This window comes from Bufo gargarizans, chromosome 11 (assembly GCF_014858855.1).
Source record: "Bufo gargarizans isolate SCDJY-AF-19 chromosome 11, ASM1485885v1, whole genome shotgun sequence".
NCBI classification, from domain to species: Eukaryota; Metazoa; Chordata; class Amphibia; order Anura; family Bufonidae; genus Bufo; species Bufo gargarizans.
Genome location: NC_058090.1, coordinates 80,920,066 through 80,943,757, shown reverse-complemented (window position 1 = coordinate 80,943,757; position 23,692 = coordinate 80,920,066). Strand labels below are relative to the sequence as shown.

The 23,692-nt window shown below is 42.9% G+C and overlaps 1 protein-coding gene across 1 annotated transcript in view; it reads right to left on the bottom strand.

Annotated features, from left to right (window-relative positions):
* Positions 1–703: 703 nt before the first annotated feature.
* LOC122921352 (scavenger receptor cysteine-rich type 1 protein M130-like) overlaps positions 704–23,692 on the bottom strand; it is a 132,946-nt gene continuing 109,957 nt past the window's right edge. The window contains exons 13-18 of the mRNA XM_044271329.1: positions 18,512–18,610; positions 17,446–17,508; positions 16,564–16,632; positions 12,794–12,898; positions 2,582–2,695; positions 704–1,027 (exon numbers count right to left, since the gene is read on the bottom strand). Coding sequence (XP_044127264.1) covers positions 951–1,027; positions 2,582–2,695; positions 12,794–12,898; positions 16,564–16,632; positions 17,446–17,508; positions 18,512–18,610 — 527 coding nt within the window. The 3' untranslated portion in view covers positions 704–950. The remainder of the gene's footprint in view (positions 1,028–2,581; positions 2,696–12,793; positions 12,899–16,563; positions 16,633–17,445; positions 17,509–18,511; positions 18,611–23,692) is intronic.

Genomic DNA, 23,692 nt, shown 5'->3' with positions numbered 1-23,692 from the left:
AGGACCCCACCACCTCCCTGGGGAGAGGCAGGGCCTGGGCTAGGAGAGATGGAAAAATCCTTGGAAGTCTGATTGCAATCAGCAGGAGCTCCTTCACACACAACCACACCCCTCCACTGGCTCCTGCACACTGAGGATTACACCCAGTATACAGGAGAAGTGGTACTGTGCAGTGTCCGTATATACAGAATAAAACACTTTGGCTAGTTTCACAAAAGCATTTGAGAGCTCTGGCAGGATGCTCAGGCAGGGAACAGCCTGTCCAAGCTCTTTGGATCTGGCATTGCCCAAAAAATCCTGAACTAACGCCAGCCCCATTAACTATAATGGTGACCAGTGGAGATCATGAACTAAAACCGGCGGGCATTTGGGCATCTTCCAGCCATGCCGTATCCAGAGTGCTCCAGCAGGCTGTTCCCTGCCAGAATAGCATGCTGGGGCAATCAAACGCTAGTGTGAAACTAGCTTTATGTATTTTTGTAGTTTTCAGGTTTTCCACTTATGTTCAGTTAAATCCTCTCCCATCGCTTAATTGACTGTGATGGACATATGTTTTTGTTCGCTATGCTACGTAAATATGTAACACGCATATATGGTACAAAAGTGCAAAAACACAGATTCTCATTGAAGAAATGATTTATTAGGGCACATTATGACTGAATTCAAAGGGTTAATAAGCAAAGCAATTGAATAGGTCTTTAGCCTGTGACCATACATGATGGAAGCATTGGAGAAATTCCGGACACAATAAGTCCTTTTCTGCATAGAATATGACCGCGCTGTTAGCAGTTCCACAAAGTAAAGCTGCGAGCATGGTCTCCTCACGGTGTTTAGAAGGAGTCTTAAGAGCGTCATGTATTCAGGTATAAGATGGGCTCTGTTGTCTACTATACGTCTAATATTACTTCAGTGATACATCTTCACCATGTAGACGTAGATTCATCATAATCTTAGTCAACAGGGAGAGGAACTTTGTCTTGATTGTCGGATATAAAAGCCTTTTGATCATCATGTTTGTCAGTGAAGTCTAGTGCAAAAAATACATGAATAACTTCCATTATACGCATGACAAAATCATTTCCATGTTTTCTCACTTTATGCAGTAGGTCCACCCTTAAAGGGGTTGTCTCACTTCAGCAAGTGGCATGTATCATGTAGAGAAAGTTAATACCAGGCACTTACTAATGTATGGTGATTGTCCATATTGCCTCCTTTGCTGGCTGGATTCATTTTTCCATCACATTTTACACTGCTTGTTTCCATGGTTATGACCACCCAGCAATTCATCAGCGGTGGCCGTGCTTGCCCACTATAAGAACAGTCATTGGCCTCTCTGGTGGCCAGGACCATGGGAGCTCACATAGACTGGTGTTTTTCAATACTGTACAAGCACGGCCATCGCTGATGGATTGCAAGGTGGTCGTAATCATGGGAACGCGCCGCGTATAATGTGATGGAGGAATGAATCCAGCCAGCAATGGAGGCAATATGGACAATCACAATACATTAGTAAGTGCCTTGTATTAACTTCCTCTACATGATAAATACCACTTACTGAAGTGACACAACCCCTTTAACCTTATTTATCATATTTTGTTAAAGGGGTTATCCCATGACTAATGTAAAAAATGAAAATCAGACATCATATAGTCCATGACCATCTCTTTCTAAGCTAGAACCAGCCGTGTACCTCACATGGATCCAGAGATCTCCCCATTCATTGCTCTACTAGATTTATACCAAGCTGACAGCTCGAGGGGAGCGTCTTTTCTGCCGCAGCTCCCGCAGCTCAGGAGGCATGTGCGGCCTTCTCAGTGAGCAGGACAAACAGCAGGTGGCGCTATACAGATATATTTTATTCAATAACTTTGTAACTATGCTAATTTTTAATTACAACCAATTACAAAAAAATAAAATCTGGCCTGGGTGCTGGTTTGAATTTTATTGGGTGGGTGAACCCCTTTAAGGACATTTTACCATAAATCAAGTTCGATACAATAGCATGACGATGTAGGAAAACACTTCAACAGATATATCATATACACCATCAAAAGAATTCTGTTTATTCTCACAGCTGGCATGGGCATGTTTCTCTCTAATTATTGAGCTTCCATCATAATTTTAGATTTCTGTACTGTATTTATCAGAAGACATTTAACGTAGCAGGGCCATTCATTCTATAGCTCTGCTCACCAAAATGTAAGTTTGAAAAGTGCTCTGTACACTATACAGTAGGTTCCTAACATCACCGGTGATAAAACATGCTGCATATTACTGAACTTGTGCAGTAAATGTAACAAAATAACATCCGCTGACATCACTTCCTGCTCTGTGGCCATTGGCTGAAGCTGCAACTCCTAGACTTCCTGTTCTGTCCACCCTCTGTATACAGTGAGACCAGCCTTCTTGGTAATAGGTACTATCCTTATGATGGAGGCCCCGAGTGGACCTTCCAACAAACATGTGAACAAGTGCTTACCAGTATTATATGTCGAGTGCACACCAGTGTTTGTGTGTTAAATATCCTACTGTGACTATTTCACTAATAGAACATCTTCACCATAAGTGTACAAGTACAAACCTTCCCAAGATGGTCCCAACTCGTCTTTGCTATCATGTGCTCCGAGTGTTTCTTCAGGGTTCAAAGGATGAGTCAAATCATTAAGATCCACATCGTCATATCCATGTTCTTCTCCTGGTTACAAAGTCACAGGAAGATGATATTATTCAAAGTGTTTGTGTTCCCCAAAAATAGTCTAGCCTCTGTCCAAAAGTACACATGCATGGAAAAAGTTGCGATATCAGACACAGCCCATGGAGGGAAGTGACCAGTGGCGTAGGGATCGCCATAGCAACTATAGCAGTGGCTATGGGGCCCTACGCCACTGGGGGCCCGTCTGGACCGCATTCATTTTATTTATTTTTTTAATATTTTTTTTTTATTAACGCACAGGCAGCCAGGCCCGACCAGTGTAGTGGGCGGGGCGCGGGCGGTCCGCGGTTCGGGCCTGGCTGGGGGGAAGCCAAGGAGTAGTCAGGACAGGACTGGAGCAGGCGGGCCCGGGGCGCACTGTCACACGAGAAGAAGATGAGGTAGGCGGTGGAGGGGGCCGGAACGGGGGTGTACCTGTGGGTTGGCCACTCTGTGAGGTCTGCTGTAGTGTGAAGGACCTGCGAGGATGTCACAGTCATGTGATCAATTACAAGAGGGGCAGAGTTTAGTGTGGAGGGGATACTGTCGGTCCCGGTCAGTTCAAGTGGCTGAGGGGAGGGCTGGCTGGGGAGTGGGACTGAGTCTGTCACTGTTGCGGTGTGTGTCCAACCGAGGCGGCACGCGGCAGCATCAGTCAGTGGAGACGTGGAGCAGTACTGTAAATGGAGACTAGTGTGATGTAGTGGACAAGTGGAGACTGTGGAGTTATTTCATCTGTGTGTGTGGTACAGCCGGATCTCAGTCAGCATCTTCCCTAATCCCTATTCACAGACACATAGACCTGCTCAAGCCTGGCAGGCGCAGCTGCATTATTTAATACTGTGGTGTAGTGTCCCACTAGGTAAAGGTGGGCACTACACAAGGGTTAATGTGTTTATTGCATTAATGTGATGTTTAATGTGCATTTCCCTGTATTATCTGGGTTTCAGGATGTAGTTTAGCCTCCCAGACGTTAGAGGGAGCTAGAGAGCCCTAAGTGTATATATATATATATATATATATATAGGTAGGCCCAGACAGGGGACTAGAAGTGCCACCTAGTCAGCCTGAAGCTCCTGAGGCTAAGCTTAGCTCAGTAGAGACACCCCAGTAGAAGGACAGCACCTCCTGGGAAAAGCCTGCAGCCACCTTCCAACCCAGCAGAGAAGTAAGCCAAGAGGCAGAGGTACTGTGATATATAGAGCAAGGGTCAATACTGGAGGAGGATTTTATACACCAAGGATTCAAGCCAGCAATTAGGCATCCAGGCCTTGGGATCCAGCCAGCTAGAATAGCTGAGGGGATAGAGCAGCATTGTACTGCAAAGCATTAACTGTTTACCCTCCAAGTATCTTGCAAGATTTAAACCTGCTGTATTGTAAAGTGAACCTGCTGTGCATTTGTGCTTTATGGGACTGCATCATCATCTGCTGTAACTGTCTGTACAAATTTGGACTGTTTTCCAAAGTAAAGCAACGTTTGGTTTACCATCTGTGTACTCCATTAATCCTCCTACAAATCAGTGTGCCACCGTCACAGGCACTGGCATCACGATCCTTAAAGGGACCTTACCTCAGGCACCTGCAACATCCAGGGCACCTCACACACCATCAGGCCTGGTCCCTATCTACAGAGTGTGCCCCAGAGGAACTAGTGTCCACCTCTCCTTCACTGTCGCATGCCTGCCCAGGGTTCCCCTCTAAAAAGTGAGTAACCCTCGATTGCCCATAACCGTGACCTCACTATCGCTATACCCTGCAGGTCTGGCGTGCTGCAGTGGTAATGGTTAATGGCATTGGTGAAGACACAGCCACCTAATCCTATCTGAGGGGTAGGATTAGGCTACTTTCACACTAGCGTTTTTCTTTTCCGGTATTGAGTTCCGTCACAGGGGCTCAAATCCGGAAAAGAACTGATCAGTTTTATCCCCATGCATTCTGAATGGAGGTCAATCCGTTCAGGATGCATCAGGATGTCTTCAGTTCAGTCATTTTGACTGATCAGGCAAAAGAGAAAACCGTAGCACGCTACGGTTTTATCTCCGGCGAAAAAAACTGAAGACTTACCTGAAGGACGGATCTGTCATTTTTCCCCATAGGAATGTATAAGTGCCGGATCCGGCATTCAAAATACCGGAATGCCATATCCGTCCTTCCGGCCTACGCATGCGCAGACCGGTAAAAATGTGAAAAAAAAAATACAAGACGGGTCCGCATGACAAGCGGAGAGACGGATACGTTCTTGCAATGCATTTGTGAGACGGATCCGCATCCGGATCCGTCTCACAAATGCTTTCAGTCACATCAAAATCGGCTGGTCCGGCGGGCAGTTCCGGCGACGGAACTGCCCGCCGGATCACACTGCCGCAAGTGTGAAAGTAGCCTAGGTGGCTGTTTCTTCGCCAAAATGGCATTAACCATTAGCACACCACACTATTAAATAATGCAGCTGCGCCTGCCAGGCTTGAGCATATATGTGTGAATAGGGAAGATGCTGAGACCCAGCGGTACCTCACAGTGAGGTACAGCCGGATCTCAGCATCTTCCCTAATCCATATTCACACATATACCTGCTCAAGCCTGGCAGGCGCAGCTGCATTCATTTAACCACCTCCCGACCGCCTAACGCACCGATGCGTCCGGGAGGTGGTTGATTTATTCCTCCTGGACGCATCGGCGCGTCATCTCGCGAGACGTGAGATTTCCTGTGAACGCGCGCACACAGGCGCGCGTGCTCACAGGAACGGAAGGTAAGCGAGTGGATCTCCAGCCTGCCAGCGGCGATCGTTCGCTGGCAGGCTGGAGATGTGATTTTTTTTAACCCCTAACAGGTATATTAGACGCTGTTTTGATAACAGCGTCTAATATACCTGCTACCTGGTCCTCTGGTGGTCCCTTTTGTTTGGATCGACCACCAGAGGACACAGCTCAGTAAAGTCGCACCAAACACCACACTACACTACACCCCCCCCCCCGTCACTTATTAACCCCTTATGAACCCCTGATCACCCATGATCACCCCATATAAACTCCCTGATCACCCCCCTGTCATTGATCACCCCCCTGTCATTGATCACCCCCCTGTCAGGCTCCGTTCAGACGTCCGTATGATTTTTACGGATCCACGGATACATGGATCGGATCCGCAATTACATGCGGACGTCTGAATGGAGCCTTACAGGGGGGTGATCAATGACAGGCGGGTGATCACCCATATACACTCCCTGATCACCCCCTGTCATTGATCACCCCCCTGTCATTGATCACCCCCCTGTAAGGCTCCATTCAGACGTCCGTATGATTTTTACGGATCCATGGATACATAGATCGGATCCGCAAAACACATGCGGACGTCTGAATGGAGCCTTACAGGGGGGTGATCAATGACAGGCGGGTGATCACCCATATACACTCCCTGATCACCCCCTGTCATTGATCACCCCCCTGTCATTGATCACCCCCTGTAGGGCTCCATTCAGACGTCCGCATGTGTTTTGGTATCCATGGATCCGTAAAAATCATGCGGACGTCTGAATGGAGCCTTACAGGGGGGTGATCAATGACAGAGGGGTGATCACCCATATACACTCCCTGATCACCCCCTGTCATTGATCACCCCCCTGTAAGGCTCTATTCAGACATCCGCATGTGTTTTGCGGATTCGATCCATGTATCCATGGATCCGTAAAAATCATGCGGACGTCTGAATGGAGCCTTACAGGGGGTGATCAATGACAGAGGGGTGATCACCCATACACACTCCCTGATCACCCCCTGTCATTGATCACCCCCCTGTAAGGCTCCATTCAGAAGTCCGCATGTGTTTTGCGGATCCGATCCATGTATCCATGGATCCGTAAAAATCATACGGACGTCTGAATGGAGCCTTACAGGGGGGTGATCAATGACAGGGGGGTGATCAGGGAGTCTATATGGGTGATCACCCCCCTGTCATTGATCACCCCCCTGTCATTGATCACCCCCCTGTCATTGATCACCCCCCTGTAAGGCTCCATTCAGACATTTTATTGGCCCAAGTTAGCGGAAATTTTTTGTTTGTTTTTTCTTACAGTGTCTCATATTCCACTAACTTGTGTCAAAAAATAAAATCTCACATGAACTCGCCATACCCCTCACGGAATCCAAATGCGTAAACATTTTTAGACATTTATATTCCAGACTTCTTCTCACGCTTTAGGGCCCCTAAAAAGCCAGGGCAGTATAAATACCCCACATGTGACCCCATTTCGGAAATAAGACACCCCAAGGTATTCCGTGAGGGGCATATTGAGTCCATGAAAGATTGAAATTTTTGTCCTAAGTTAGCGGAAAGTGAGACTTTGTGAGAAAAAAACAAATAAAATCAATTTCCGCTAACTTATGCAAAAAAAATAAAAATTCTATGAACTCGCCAGGCCCCTCATTGAATACCTTGGGGTGTCTTCTTTCCAAAGTGGGGTCACATGTGGGGTATTTATACTGCCCTGGCATTTTAGGGGCCCGAAAGTGTGAGAAGAAGTCTATGATCCAAATGTCTAAAAATGCCCTCCTAAAAGGAATTTGGGCCCCTTTGCGCATCTAGGCTGCAAAAAAGTGTCACACATGTGGTATCGCCGTACTCAGGAGAAGTTGGGGAATGTGTTTTGGGGTGTCATTTTACATATACCCATGCTGGGTGAGAAAAATATCTTGGTCAAATGCCAACTTTGTATAAAAAAATGGGAAAAGTTATCTTTTGCCAAGATATTTCTCTCACCCAGCATGGGTATATGTAAAATGACACCCCAAAACACATTCCCCAACTTCTCCTGAGTACGGCGATACCAGATGTGTCACACTTTTTTGCTGCCAAGGTGGGCAAAGGGGCACATATTCCAAAGAGCACCTTTCGGATTTCACAGGCCATTTTTTACAGATTTTGATTGCAAACTACTTCTCACACATTTGGGCCCCTAAATTGCCAGGGCAGTATAACTACGCCACAAGTGACCCCATTTTGGAAAGAAGACACCCCAAGGTATTCCGTGAGGGGCACGGCGAGTTCCTAGAATTTTTTCTTTTTTGTCACAAGTTAGCGGAAAATGATGATTTTTCTTTTTTTTTCTTTTTTCCTTACAAAGTCTCATATTCCACTAACTTGCGACAAAAAAAAAAATATTCTAGGAACTCGCCATGCCCCTCACGGAATACCTTGGGGTGTCTTCTTTCCAAAATGGGGTCACTTGTGGCGTAGTTATACTGCCCTGGCAATTTAGGGGCCAAAATGTGTGAGAAGAACTTTGCAATCAAAATGTGTAAAAAATGGCCTGCGAAATCCGAAAGGTGCACTTTGGAATATGTGCCCCTTTGCCCACCTTGGCTGCAAAAAAGTGTCACACATCTGGTATCGCCGTACTCAGGAGAAGTTGGGGAATGTGTTTTGGGGTGTCATTTTACATATACCCATGCTGGGTGAGAGAAATATCTTGGCAAAAAACAACTTTGTATAAAAAAATGGGAAAAGTTGTCTTTTGCCAAGATATTTCTCTCACCCAGCATGGGTATATGTAAAATGACACCCCAAAACACATTCCCCAACTTCTCCTGAGTACGGCGATACCAGATGTGTCACACTTTTTTGCAGCCTAGGTGGGCAAAGGGGCACATATTCCAAAGTGCACCTTTCGGATTTCGCAGACCATTTTTCACACATTTTGATTGCAAAGTTCTTCTCACACATTTGGGCCCCTAAATTGCCAGGGCAGTATAACTACCCCACAAGTGACCCCATTTTGGAAAGAAGACACCCCAAGGTATTCTGTGAGGGGCATGGCGAGTTCCTAGAATTTTTTATTTTTTGTCGCAAGTTAGTGGAATATGAGACTTTGTAAGAAAAAAATAAAAATAAAAAATCATCATCATTTTCCGCTAACTTGTAACAAAAAATAAAAAGTTCTATGAACTCACTATGCCCATCAGCGAATACCTTAGGGTGTCTACTTTCCGAAATGGGGTCATTTGTGGGGGTTTTCTATTGTTTGGGCATTGTAGAACCTCAGGAATCATGACAGGTGCTCAGAAAATCAGAGCTGTTTCAAAAAGCGGAAATTCACATTTTTGTACCATAGTTTGTAAACGCTATAACTTTTACCCAAACCATTTTTTTTTTGCCCAAACATTTTTTTTTATCAAAGACATGTATAACAATAAATTTAGCGAAAAATTTATATATGGATGTCGTTTTTTTTGCAAAATTTTACAGCTGAAAGTGAAAAATTTCATTTTTTTGCAAAAAAATCGTTACATTTCGATTAATAACAAAAAAAGTAAAAATTTCAGCAGCAATAGAATACCACCAAATGAAAGCTCTATTAGTGAGAAGAAAAGGAGGTAAAATTCATTTGGGTGGTAAGTTGCATGACCGAGCGATAAACGGTGAAAGTAGTGTAGTGCCGAAGTGTAAAAAGTGCTCTGGTCATGAAGGGGGTTTCAGCTAGCGGGGCTGAAGTGGTTAAAGGGGGGGCCCATAAATTTTTTTTTGCTATGGGGCCCAGTCATTTCTAGCTACGCCCCTGGAAGTGACATTGATTCTGGTGGGAAATCAAAGCTTTTTAAGCCATTAACCCCAGGTATTTTTCGTTTCTTCCTCCCCGCCTTCTAAGATACACAACATTTTACATTCTCAGTTCAAATATGTTTGCAGGACAAGTTGTATTTTTTGTGGTACCATTTAATTTACCATATCTTGCATTGGAAACCGGCAAAGTTTTTTTTTGTCAGGTGAAATTGGTAAAAAATAAAATAAAACAACACGATTCCACCAAGACATTTTAGATTTTGTTATTATGACTAGAGATGAGCGAAATTTTCTAAAATTTGATTTGGACGCTTTGCCAAATTTCCCCTCCAAATTTTTTATTTGATCCGAATTAATTTGTGATGGAGCGCGTTATAAATCAGCCATTTCCTGGCTGCAGAAAGCCTTTATAGTGGTGTAGAACACTGTGCCTTGCAGTAACACACATAGGGAGTCTACTGTGGGAGTGAAACTGCCAAATAACTCAAGTGTGAACTCAGCCTTAGGCCTCTTTCACACAACCGTTTTTTTTTCTGTTTACGGGCCGTTTTTTGCTTTCCGTATACGGTTCATATACGGAAAAATTCATTTTTTATGGTTCCGCAAAATGAACTTAATGTACTCTGTATGCATCCCGTTTCCGTATTTCCGTTTTTCCGTTCTGTTGAAAGATAGAACATGTCCTATTACCCGAAAATCACGTTCCGTAGCTCCATTTAAGTCAATGTGTACGCAAAACAATTGAACACATACGGAAAGGCATCCTATATCTTCCGTATCCGTTCAGTTTTTTGCGGAACCATCTATTGAAAATGTTATGCCCAGCCCAATTTTTTCTATGTAATTACTGTATACTGTATATGCCATATGGAAAAACGGAATGGAAAAACAGAACCGAAACGGAAACACGTGGAAACAAAAAACAAAACAATGGATCCGGAAAAAACAGCCCGCAAAACACTGAAAAAGGCATACGGTCTTGTGAACTCAGCCTTACTGGTGGATGTTAGCGCCAAGTATGGAGAACCGTGCAGAGGCCCAAGATCCTACTATAGAAACTGTTCACCCAAAATCAGTAGTATCAGGCCGCAATTTCACCCCAATTGCAGAATCAAGGATTAACATTTATTTATGTATAAAATAACGTGAACACCCCAAAATCAGTAGTATTAGAACACAATTTTACCCCAATTACAGAATCGTGGTTTACTGGAATTATGTATAAAAGACTGCAAACAACCTAAAATCAGTAGTATTAGAACACTTTGTAATCCCAATTCGCGCAGCAAGGTGTAATAGAATAGCTCCTCTATTATTATACACTCTTCTATTGGCCCCTGCATTCTCCCTATACTGTGGACACAGTCTCCCTATTATCTCTCTACATTATCTCACTGCTGTCTCTGAACTGCTGAAAACACATATTTGTCTAATAAAGTCCTATTCACTTTCCCTAGCACCGGGCAAGAGACTGTGCGGGATTCCACTTCATCAACTTTGATTCGCTCAACGCTAATTGAACTAAAAGTTACACAACATCCTTGCTCTATGGGTCCGTTTGATTATGGCGATACCAAACTTGTGTAGTTTTTATGGTTTTACTAACCTTTGAAAAAACAATGGGCCAGATTTATCATTCCTCTGACAGCTCACTCCACTTTCACATACGGCTAAGGTCAGTTTTAGCCAAGTCAGATTTATGATCGGCCCTTTAAGACTGTAATAAATGTGGTTTGACGGTAGCAGTTTATCCGTCAGTAAGCAGCTCTACAAAAGTCGCACGTTTTTATGAAAAAGTCGCATGTTCTAATAAAAAGTCTCATAAGATAAGCATGGTCCTCACTGGAGTGAAATTGCGACTTTTTTGCAACTTTTTTGCAACTTTTTAAATAGTCCCAATAGTAAATCTGTCTAGAGATTCATTTACATAAGAAAACACGCCCACTTTCAGAAAACTGGCGAGCATAGTGCAGAGCAGAAAAAAGTCGCAAATTTGTGCGCAGATTTAGCGTTTGGGACTTTTTGGGGGACTTTTTCACTCCATTATTCTGACCTGAGCTAATGATAAATCTGGCCCATTTACTTTACTTAACACTTCCCTTCCCTGCCCTATTTCCCTCGCTACTGTACTGAATTTGAAATGTCAAATGCCGGCTGCCATTTTGTGAGATTCCTCCAAAACTGAAAAAATTTGTATGCAAGTAGAATTTTTGGGGAAATTCATAATGAATCTGTATCATTTAGAATCAATTTGCTCATCTCTAGTAAAAGCCTCTCAAAGATGTCTTCTCTTTATCCAGTCCACTGAATTCTCCATCCGGTTTCAAAGACAGAGACAAGTCAACCACTATCCACATCATCATATCCATGTTCTTCTCCTGGGTACAAAACCACAGTAAAGTTTTTTTCTCCAGTATAAAAAAAAAGGTTTTCTTGTGCTTCCCTAAAAACCGTGCAGCATCTGTCCATGAATGGTGTTTGATATCGCTGTTTGGTCTTATTCATTTGAATGAGAAGGAGCCCGATACCAGACACAGTCCATGAAGTGATGTGAAGCCGTTTCTGTGGGGACAATTTTAGACATTACAAAGTTATTAAAAGGCCAGGTTCCCCTTTATGGGGTTTGGGGAGGGGACTACATGATATTTTTGTAATACAGTATATAGTAAATTGCACAGGCTTTGTACAAGATACCAGTTTATACCCCACTCAGTGCAGACAATGTGGTAGCGTTTAGTGGTTTGGTTGTTCAGAACACATTTTTTTCCACTTGATACCATTGTATATGCCTATGGAATGTGCCAGGTCTAACTGGCCGTTTTAGGTGGGACATGTCTATTTGGTGCCCTGGATGCCAACTAACATTTTGGGAACTTCTTGTAGATGCTGTAATGAAATGTGTTCTGTTAAAGATCAGCTCATTTCTTGCTTGTAGTATTACAATACGTTTCCAGTATTCTAAGTTCCTCCTTGTAAGTGTAGACTACTATAGCGCCTTTAACATTTTAATCTATTTTATTGTGATGAATCATTGAAAATAAAGAAAATTAAGCAATTTTACATCTTATAATAAAAATGTATTATTTTTTAAAATTTTCTTTCTTTCAACAGCTCCCATGCAGGTCTATGTCTATCTATAGTAACAGACTACAAACTAATCCAGTATAGTCTCTTCCTGAAGTAAAATATGGATAGGTAATATGATGGCAGGATCCGACTACACAGGGTTTGATTGTGGTCTGTTACCATGGAAACATATGTCTGCATAAGAGCTGTTGAAACTAACTAAAAGGGCAATTTTTAGCAAGGCCTGTAAAGTTGCTTCAGTTTTCATGTAGATGCACTGACACAATTAAAAGAAAATTGGTTCCAAGTTGAACTTACACTAAGTAGTACTAATCTTATTATACCCAGAATTTAACTTTTCTGCTTCTTATACAAATTGTCCCAATATACTTTTAAATCCATTCAAAGGGAAAAGGGTAAGAAAAGTAGGTTAAAGTGAATGAAATACAATGAAACTGAATGATTTTGGTAACTCTTTACCATGTCTCTCAGTTACAGTTGTTGGGTTGTCCTTGTCGAGGTTCTCATAGGATAATCCAGTGTCATCATAACCATATTCTGAAGTATTTTCCTCCAGAGGGAAACCTAAAATAATACACCGGTGATAGTACTCACTTGTTTTATTAATATTACTCTATTGGTATAAGCCGATGTGATTTTATTGGATTATCATTAAGATACAGTCGGCCATCAATATCAAAATCCTGGACAAACTGAAAACATAATTAAATATAACCTAACTGATTGCTGGGGTTTTTACTGCTGGGCCCCCACAGATCCTGATAATAGGGGTCTTATTCTCCCGATCTGATGGAGTGGTAGGTCGAGCATATGCTGTGATGTTCCATTGGTATATGTTACATCAGCATTACCAAAACTAGTATAAAGCTACTAATACATATATATATATATGATATGGATTTCTGCACAAATTGGTCATAAAATGTGATCTGATCTTCATCTAAGTCACAACAATAGACAATCACAGTCTGCTTAAACTAATAACACACACAGAATTAAATGTTACCATGTTTTTATTGAACACACCATGTAAACATTCACAGTGCAGGTGGAAAAAGTATGTGAACCCTTGGATTTAATAACTGGTTGAATCTCCTTTGGCAGCAATAACTTCAACCAAACGTTTCCTGTAATTGCAGATCAGACGTGCACAACTGTCAGGAGTAATTCTTGACCATTCCTCTTTACAGAACTGTTTCAGTTCAGCAATATTCTTGGGATTTCTGGTGTGAATCGCTTTCTTGAGGTCATTCCACAGCATCTCAATCAGGGTTGAGGTCAGGACTCTGACTGGGCCACTCCAGAAGGCGTATTTTCTTCTGTTTAAGCCATTCTGTTGTTGATTTACTTCTATGCTTTGGGTCGTTGTCCTGTTGCAACACCCATCTTCTGTTAAGCTTCAGCTGGTAGACAGATGGCCTTAAAGGGATTCTGTCACCTCGTTTTCGGTTATAGAGATGCGGACATGCACGGCTAGATCGCCGCTAGCATGTCAGCAATATACCGGTCCTATAGGGCTGTGTCCTTTAATTTTGTTAAAAAAAGGATTTTAGAGATATGTAAATGAGCCTTGTAAGGTTCCCAAGGGGCTGTACGAACCTTCCTGGAGCCCATCCATGCCCCCCTGTGAAGGAGCCCAGCACCGCCCATGTCCTCCGAATCTCCTCCTTTCGTCAAAGTTAGATTGCCGTAGTCTCGTGATGCGCAAGCTCGCGCATGCGCAGTGCCGGTATAGTGTTCCTTCCTTGTGCTGGCATTAGCCTCAGGGAAGGAACTGCGCTTTTGCGAGCTCGGCAATATAACTGTGATGAAAGGAGGAGGTTCGGAGGACATAGGCGGTGCTGGGCTCCTTCACAGAAGGGCATGGCTGGGCTCCAGGAAGGTTCGTACAGCCCCTTGGGCACCTTACAAGGCTTATTTACATATCTCTAAAATCATTTTTTTAACAAAATACAAGTACACAGCCCTATAGGACCGGAATATTGCGGACATGCTAGCGGCGATCTAGCCGTGAATGTCCGCATCTCTATAACCGAAAACGAGGTGACAGAATCCATTTAAGTTCTCCTACGAAATGTCTTGAAAACTTGGGAATTCATTTTTCCTTCGATTATAGCAATCCGTCCAGGCCCTGACACAGCAAAGCAGCCCCAAACCATGATGCCCCCACCACCATACTTCACAGTTGGGATGAGGTTTTGATGTTGGTGTGCTGTGCCTCTTTTTCTCCACAAATAGTGTTGTGTGTTTCTTCCAAACAACTCAACTTTGTTTTCATCTGTCCACAGAATATTTTGCCAGTACTGCTGTGGAACATCCAGGTGCTCTTGTGCAAACTGTAAACGTGCAGCAATGTTTTTTTTGGACAGCAGTGGCTTCCTCTGTGGTATCCTCCCATGAAATTCATTCTTGTTTAATGTTTTACTTTTCTTAGATTCGCTAACAGAGATTTTAGCATATGCCAGATACTTTTGTAAGTCTTTAGCTGACACTCTAGGATTCTTCTTCACCTCATTGAGCAGTCTGCGCTGTGCTCTTGCAGTCATCTTTACAGGACGGCCACTCCTAGGGAGAGTAGCAGAAGTGCTGAACTTTCTCCATTTATAGACCAGACAATTTATCTTACCGTGGACTGATGAACAGCAAGGCTTTTAATACTTTTATAACCCTTTCCAGCTTTATGCAAGTCAACAATTCTTTATTGTAGGTCTTCTGAGAGCTCTTTTGTGCAAGGCATCATTCACATCAGGCAATGCTTCTTGTGAAAAGCAAACCCAGAACTGGTGTGTGTTTTTTATAGTGCAGGGCAGCTGTAACCAACACCTTCAGTCTCATCTCATTGATTGGACTCCAGTTGGCTGACACCTCATTCCAATTAGCTTTTGGAGATGTCATTAGTCTAGGGGTTCACATACTTTTTCCACCTGCACTGTGAATGTTTACATGGTGTGTTCAATAAAAACATGGTAACATGTAATTCTTTGTGTGTTATTAGGTTAAGCAGACTGCGATTGTCTATTGTTGTGACTTAGATGAAGATCAGATCACATTTTATGACCAATTTGTGCAGAAATCCATATCATTCCAAAGGGTTCACATACTTTTTCTTGCAACTTTATATATTTTGTAGGAAGGCGCAAGAGTCCATCGTTGACGGTAAGTATGTGTAACCGAGATTCCAGGCCTCGGTGAGGTAAGAGACGTTAATTTTAAGTGTCAGCAGCAGTTAGTGCTGACTTAAAGGTAGAGCACCACACACCCTAGTTGCCAGTGCCAGCAAGGACTTGTCAGTCGTAGCAAGTCAAATAGAAAATTGCGGCACACGGCTCTTCATTTGCAATTTAAGGCATTTTATTCATATTGCATCACATAGAATTCATGATCCTGTAAAATTTCAGAAGCCCAATTAATACTGGGTACTAGATTATGTGACTGGACGTTTCGGCCTTTCAAGGCCTTCCTCAGCGGTCTATTATCTTTCTGTGCTTCAATGCGGTCTCTACGCTGGATCACAGTTAGTGCTGACTGACACTATTTTTTATTTAGTATGGATGTAGAGCCGATCCGGGCCGGCTCTTACTGGGCGCAGCTAAAGTGCAGGGTGGGTGGCTGCTCCCCACGCTCCAGGCCGGGTTTTGGCTGGGATATAAAAACCCATCCAGCAGTCTCAGCTGTGTGGATTATCCTCCATTTCACTGTGACGCTGTGGAAACTCTGTAGTTTTGGGATCTACATGTGGTGTGCCATGCTAAAGGGGTGAGAGCCGCATTGCTGGAAAACAGGCCCCCTAAAGCCTGCTGTGGATGGCTGATGAAAAACTGCTAACCAGGTGAACGTTTGCGTTCTGCGGACTTTCCATCGTGTGAACATACACCAATACTGCGAACTGTTATTTTGTTTTTTCTTTTGTGTGAATAAACACTGAACTATTTTAGTAAAAGACTTTGTGATTGCCTCTATACTGCGTCTGCTAAGCTGCCTACCAGAGAAAATCCCCACTATATATATATTAGTATAGAAGGTGTCTCTACACCATAGAAATCGCCACAAAACACAAATCTTATGGAACTATGTCAACCTAAAATTGCTAAATTTCTGACTGACAGAATACCAAGAGGAAATTCAAATATAAATTGACCTTAAGGCAAAATAACAAAGTCTTCATTGGGTGAACCTTGTAGATACAGGAATATGGAAGACACTTTGATTAATGTGATGACCAGACTTACCTGGTAAATGTTCTCCATCATGTATGACATCTACATCATCATATGAAGGAATCCTGTCACCGTCATCTCCTAGAAATGAAAGGTTCAGCACAAGAATCAGACTGATAAGCAGAAGAGACACGTGATGTTCTGTAGTCACAGAAAGTCTGGTAGTTATAGAAATGGGTCACAGAACATAGTTACTGTATGACTGCCATTATTCAGAGACTTTTCATTAGTATTACATACAAGACTATAAATGAGCCACCACTGAGGAAGGATCTGGTGTGGACAGTCCTCGCTTTTAGAATTTACATGGTGGATCTCTACTGACAGTGTTTGTAAAAATAGTTCTTATTCTAGAAAAGTAAAGCTTTACTATTAATGACCTATCCTTTGAATAATAGGACATTAATATCAGATCACTAGGGGGTTGAACTCCCCCTACTGATCATCACCACCAGTGATGTTATTCAGGAGCTTCTGGAAACAAGCACTGGATCTATGTAGCTCTTTAGACTTTGTAATGGCCGGGCCCATTTACTCTGGAGCTGCTCCCACTCACTGGCATAGAAGCTCCTGAAAGACTGACCAGCTGGTTAATAAAGTTACAGAAAGTAACTTTAAAGGGGTTGTCTCATGAAGATAACCCTTTTCTGAAATTTCAATATGACTTGATGATCATCTGGTTACCATAAGGTATATTTATTTCATGCTCTTTGTTCTACCTCACATTTTGAAAAATGATTTTAACATCATTACATAATCAGCTTCCTGCCTTGGGATGGAGTCTACATTCCTGTGAGGTAATTAGTGTATTATCATTACAGAATCTCCATCGTAAGTCATTACTGAAAATCTTCTAAGAAGATCATGTGATAGTGGCAAGCTTTGGTCTCTTACCTTGATGAAGCCTTTCTTCAGATGTATAGTATTCCAGCTTCTCTCCAAGATCACTGAGGTCAACTGCAGAAGACAAGGTACAAGCTCTTCATGTATAAGACTTCAGACCACAATGTAAGAGATAAATAACATAAATGTTTATTAGAGTACACATCACATTAAAAATATATCTGCGAAAAAGGTAAGGCAAGATGGAAAAAGCCCAGTATTACTGCTACGTACATGGAAACACCACCGAGTAAATGGAAAACTGGACCATAATTACTAGGTAAGACTGCTGGCCTGGGCTACTACAGATATTCCCCCCCAAACAGCTATAAACAATAACAAAATAATACAAAAACTATATAACAGGGCAAAAATGTATATATTTTTAATGTGATGTGTACTCTAAGAAACATTTTATATTATTATTTACCAGAGGTGGTTCTTCATTTGTGAGTTATCGGCATTATTGTATAGGTTTTTGAGTTCTCTCCAAATTGTATTGGTAACCTAAAATGTAAGAGATGACTTCTCCTGTCTTGTATGGATTGATGATGCTGCTGTAAATTCTACAATACCGCACATATCCCATCAACTAGAGTTGTGGTTTTATAACTTCAGTGCGATTTAGAGGTTGTAAAGACAAGAAAAACATGGCTGACATCTTCCAAAAACAGCAATGCACCTGCCCATAGGTTGTGAGGCATTGTAGCTTAGCCTCATTCACTTCAACGTATCGGAGCTACAAAAATAGGCACAACGTAAATCCTCCTGTGTCATGGTTTATGGAAGACAGTAGCCATGTTTTTCTAATTCTATAGGATACATTAAATGATTTTGTCCAGACATCTCATGTTACACTGATGAACCTGTGGAGAACAGTCATGTCTATTGGAAGGTACAATATGCTCCATGTTATAATAGTAATGTTCTCATCACACAGGAAGCCTCACTTTGTGTCATTCCGTCTAATAATAATTATTACTCTAAACCTCTAGTGGTAGATTTACTAACCAACACGGATGGCTAGCTTCTATCTTATTATAGATATTTCTAATTGTTTAGAATTCTTATAATTTACCTGATTTTTGGGACAAGTTCTGGTTTGTCTCCATTAACCTAAAATCAATTTCTTCATACACCGGATCATGGAAAGAACCCGAACTGATGTTTCTAAGAACTGAGAAAAAAATTGTTTTATATGAAGAGATAATAATACATTGGATCCACAGAGCTCCACATAGAATATAATACAACCAACATAGAATCATAAACTCCATCCTTGTGTATTTATACGCCATCATGGTGTCTACATACATGTCACCGCTAACAGTCAATTAGTGGCCTCAGTGGTGATATCTGCAGTAATGGATTGTCACAGCTGAGCCTCTGGAGAGCAGAAGCAATGGGGACAGGAGCAGAGACACTGGAACCAGAACACCCTGACCAGGTGAGTGGTGTTTTTTATTGATTGATAGATTTTTTTATTTTGTGATCATGTCCAACCTCTTCTAATCTCAGACAGTGCCTTTAATGTGAGGAGTATAATACTGGCACAATCTTTAAGGGGTTGTCCAAGTTATTTGTAACGATTACCTATTCTCGGGATACAGTAGGTCATCAATATCAGATTGTATAAATACCACGGCACTCCAGAAAGTACTGTATATTACTATTAGACATTAATTTTTTCCATTCAAGTAAATAAACAGACTTTGGCCAATGTTAAGGTCCAACCTGGACCTTGTTCACGGCCTCTCTCCCAGGTTGCAAGTTCAGGACAAGGATCCTCTTTGCAGGTTCCATTCACAGTGGTGACTTTAGGCACAGACCTAAGTTGGTCTATTTCATTAGCCCAACACATAGACACAGGTCTCTGCCTGACGGTGTGTTTTTCATTAGAGACTGCCAGGGAGAGAAGGAGGAGAGACCTGTGTCTATGTGTTGGGCTAAAGAAATAGACCAATTTAGGTCTGTGCCTAAAGTCACCTCTGTGAATGTAATCTGCAAAGTGAATCCTTGTACTGAACTTGTAACCTGGGAGAGAGGTTGTGAACCAGGTCCAGGTCGGACCGAAACATTGGCCAAAGTTCGCTTATTTACGTGGATGGATTAAATACATTTCTAATAGCAATATCTTTTCTGGAGTACTGTGGTATTTATACAATTTTGTATTGAGATGTTTTTTTACCACTGATCACCACCTTACTTACCTGGAATGCCAACCAGTCTTCACTTTATATCAATATCATGTTGGCAGGGGTCTGACACCCGGCATCCCCTCTGATTAGCTGGTTGAAGAGAAGGCGCACTTCTCTTTATTGTTTACCGTCTCAACCACAGCTGTGTTAAAAATACAGTCCTTTGTGATGTTCAGTCTGGGGTGCTCTGTACAGAAGTCATTATTGCCCGACAGTCTTAAAGAGAACCTTTAGCGGTTAACATGATGTCTGAGTTAAAGGCAGCATGTTATAGAGTAGGAGGAGCTGATCAGATTGAAATATGAGATATGTTTTATTTGAAAAGATTCAGTATAACATATAATTTATTCATTTATATCTGTGCTCATTCTGAGCTTTGAAGTAATAGAGGTGGTCCTATCAGTGATTGACAGCCTTACCTCTATGAGGAGGAGGTCCTATCAGTGACTGACACCCTTTATTCTATGAGGAGAAGGTCCTATCGGTGATTGACAGCCTATCTTCTAGGAGGAGGTTGAATAAATGACTGTCAGACTTACGTCTATGAGGAGGAGGTCCTATCAGTGATCGACAGCCTTACCTCTATGAGGAGGAGGTCCTATCAGTGACTGACACCCTTTATTCTATGAGGAGAAGGTCCTATCGGTGATTGACAGCCTATCTTCTAGGAGGAGGTTGAATAAATGACTGTCAGACTTACGTCTATGAGGAGGAGGTCCTATCAGTGATCGACAGCCTTACCTCTATGAGGAGGAGGTCCTATCAGTGACTGACACCCTTTATTCTATGAGGAGAAGGTCCTATCGGTGATTGACAGCCTATCTTCTAGGAGGAGGTTGAATAAATGACTGTCAGACTTACGTCTATGAGGAGGAGGTCCTATCAGTCATTAACAGCTTTACCTCTATTTGGAGGAAATCCTATCAGTGACTGACAGCCTTTATTCTATGAGGAGGCAGTCCTATCAGTGATTGATAGCCATCTCTTTATAAGGAGATGGTCTTATCTGATTGACAACCTTCCCCCTATGAGTGTGTACACAGAGAGATAGCTGTCAATCACTGATAGGACTGCCAACATGGCTACTGAGCTCAGAATGAGCAGCAGTTTTCCCATAAAACTATATATTAATCTGTAGCTCATCCTGCTTTATAACCTGTGAAAGAGTATTTCCTTCTCAATGCACCTTGATTCCTCCCTCTGTCCCCGAAGACAGGCCTGGAGAACGTGTCAGTGACAAATGCAGTATGATGTCAGTAACAGTTCTATTTATTCCATGTCATACAGGGCCTTATATACATTCATGCATACATAAGAGAATAGCTGGAGCTCTCATTACAATAATGCTGACTCAACCTGCTCTGTTTTTCACTAAGATGGTAGAGAGCTCCACCATCTTCATTTAATGATCTGTAGGTACCCCACTCATGTACTGTCAGAAGTAAGTGTATCTCACTACTGTCTGGAGCATATCCACATAAAAGTAAATAAAACTCCATAAAAGTTGGATTAAAAGGAGTTGTGCAGCAGTAAATATTGATAAACTATCCTCAGGTCTGACTCCTTGGACCACCACCAATCAGATATTGATTACCTATCCTGAAAGTAGGCCATCAATATGTACCCACTAGAGATGAGCGAATCAAAGCTGATGAAGTGGAATTCGATCCGAATTTCATGAAAAATTTGATCCGCCCCGAAGCCGAATTTCCTTAAGCTTCGTGGTAACGAATCACATTTTTTCCAAAAATGACTGCTACACATGTGAGGACATGGAGTAAGAAACTCCGGGAAGGCGGGATCACCCATAATGCTATGCATGCAGTCAATCAGCAGCCAGCCCTGTGATGTTACAGCCCTATAGATAGCCTCAGCCATCTTGGATTCTGCCATTTACCAGCGTACTTAGTGCAGGGAGAGACGTCAGCAGGCGCTAGGGACAGTGATAGGAAAGACTTGATTGTCGTAAAAAAAGGATTTATAAGTAGAGTTGAGCGAACACCTGGATGTTCGGGTTCGAGAAGTTCGGCCGAACATCCCGGAAATGTTCGGGTTCGGGATCCGAACCCGATCCGAACTTCGTCCCGAACCCGAACCCCATTGAAGTCAATGGGGACCCGAACTTTTCGGCACTAAAAAGGCTGTAAAACAGCCCAGGAAAGAGCTAGAGGGCTGCAAAAGGCAGCAACATGTAGGTAAATCCCCTGCAAACAAATGTGGATAGGGAAATGAATTAAAATAAAAATTAAATAAATAAAAATTAACCAAAATCAATTGGAGAGAGGTTCCATAGCAGAGAATCTGGCTTCCCGTCACCCACCACTGGAACAGTCCATTCTCAGATATTTAGGCCCCGGCACCCAGGCAGAGGAGAGAGGTCCCGTAACAGAGAATCTGTCTTCATGTCAGCAGAGAATTAGTCTGCATGTCATAGCAGAGAATGAGGCTTCACGTCAGCCACCACTGCAACAGTCCATTGGCATATATTTAGGCCCAGCACACACACAGGCAGAGGAGAGAGGTCCCGTAACAGAGAATCTGGCTTCATGTCAGCAGAGAATCAGTCTGCATGTCATAGCAGAGAATCAGGCTTCACGTCAGCCACCACTGCAACAGTCCATTGTCATAAATTTAGGCCCAGCACCCAGGCAGAGGAGAGAGGTCCCGTAACAGAGAATCTGGCTTCATGTCAGCAGAGAATCAGTCTTCATATCATAGCAGAGAATCAGGCTTCACGTCACCCACCACTGTAAGAGTCAATTTTCATAAATTTAGGCCCAGAACCCAGGCAGAGGAGAAAGGTCCCGTAACAGACAATCTGGCTTCATGTCAGCAGAGAATCAGTCTTCATATCATAGCAGAGAATCAGGCTTCACGTCACCCACCACTGTAAGAGTCAATTTTCATAAATTTAGGCCCAGAACCCAGGCAGAGGAGAAAGGTCCAGTAACAGACAATCTGGCTTCATGTCAGCAGAGAATCAGTCTTCATATCATAGCAGAGAATCAGGCTTCACGTCACCCACCACTGTAAGAGTCAATTTTCATAAATTTAGGCCCAGAACCCAGGCAGAGGAGAAAGGTCCCGTAACAGACAATCTGGCTTCATGTCAGCAGAGAATCAGTCTTCATATCATAGCAGAGAATCAGGCTTCACGTCACCCACCACTGTAAGAGTCAATTTTCATAAATTTAGGCCCAGAACCCAGGCAGAGGAGAAAGGTCCCGTAACAGACAATCTGGCTTCATGTCAGCAGAGAATCAGTCTTCATATCATAGCAGAGAATCAGGCTTCACGTCACCCACCACTGTAAGAGTCAATTTTCATAAATTTAGGCCCAGAACCCAGGTAGAGGAGAAAGGTCCCGTAACAGACAATCTGGCTTCATGACAGCAGAGAATCAGTCTGCATGTCATAGCAGAGAATCAGGCTTCACGTCAGCCACCACTGCAACAGTCCATTGTCATAAATTTAGGCCCAGCACCCAGGCAGAGGAGAGAGGTCCCGTAACAGAGGATCTGGCTTCATGTCAGCAGAGAATCAGTCTGCATGTCATAGCAGAGAATGAGGCTTCACGTCAGCCACCACTGCAACAGTCCATTGGCATATATTTAGGCCCAGCACACACACAGGCAGAGGAGAGAGGTCCCGTAACAGACAATCTGGCTTCATGTCAGCAGAGAATTAGTCTGCATGTCATAGCAGAGAATGAGGCTTCACGTCACCCACCACTGCAACAGTCCATTGGCATATATTCAGGCCCAGCACCCAGGCAGAGGAGAGAGGTCCCGTAACAGAGGATCTGGCTTCATGTCAGCAGAGAATCAGTCTGCATGTCATAGCAGAGAATCAGGCTTCACGTCAGCCACCACTGCAACAGTCCATTGTCATAAATTTAGGCCCAGCACCCAGGCAGAGGAGAGAGGTCCCGTAACAGAGGATCTGGCTTCATGTCAGCAGAGAATCAGTCTGCATGTCATAGCAGAGAATGAGGCTTCACGTCACCCACCACTGCAACAGTCCATTGGCATATATTCAGGCCCAGCACCCAGGCAGAGGAG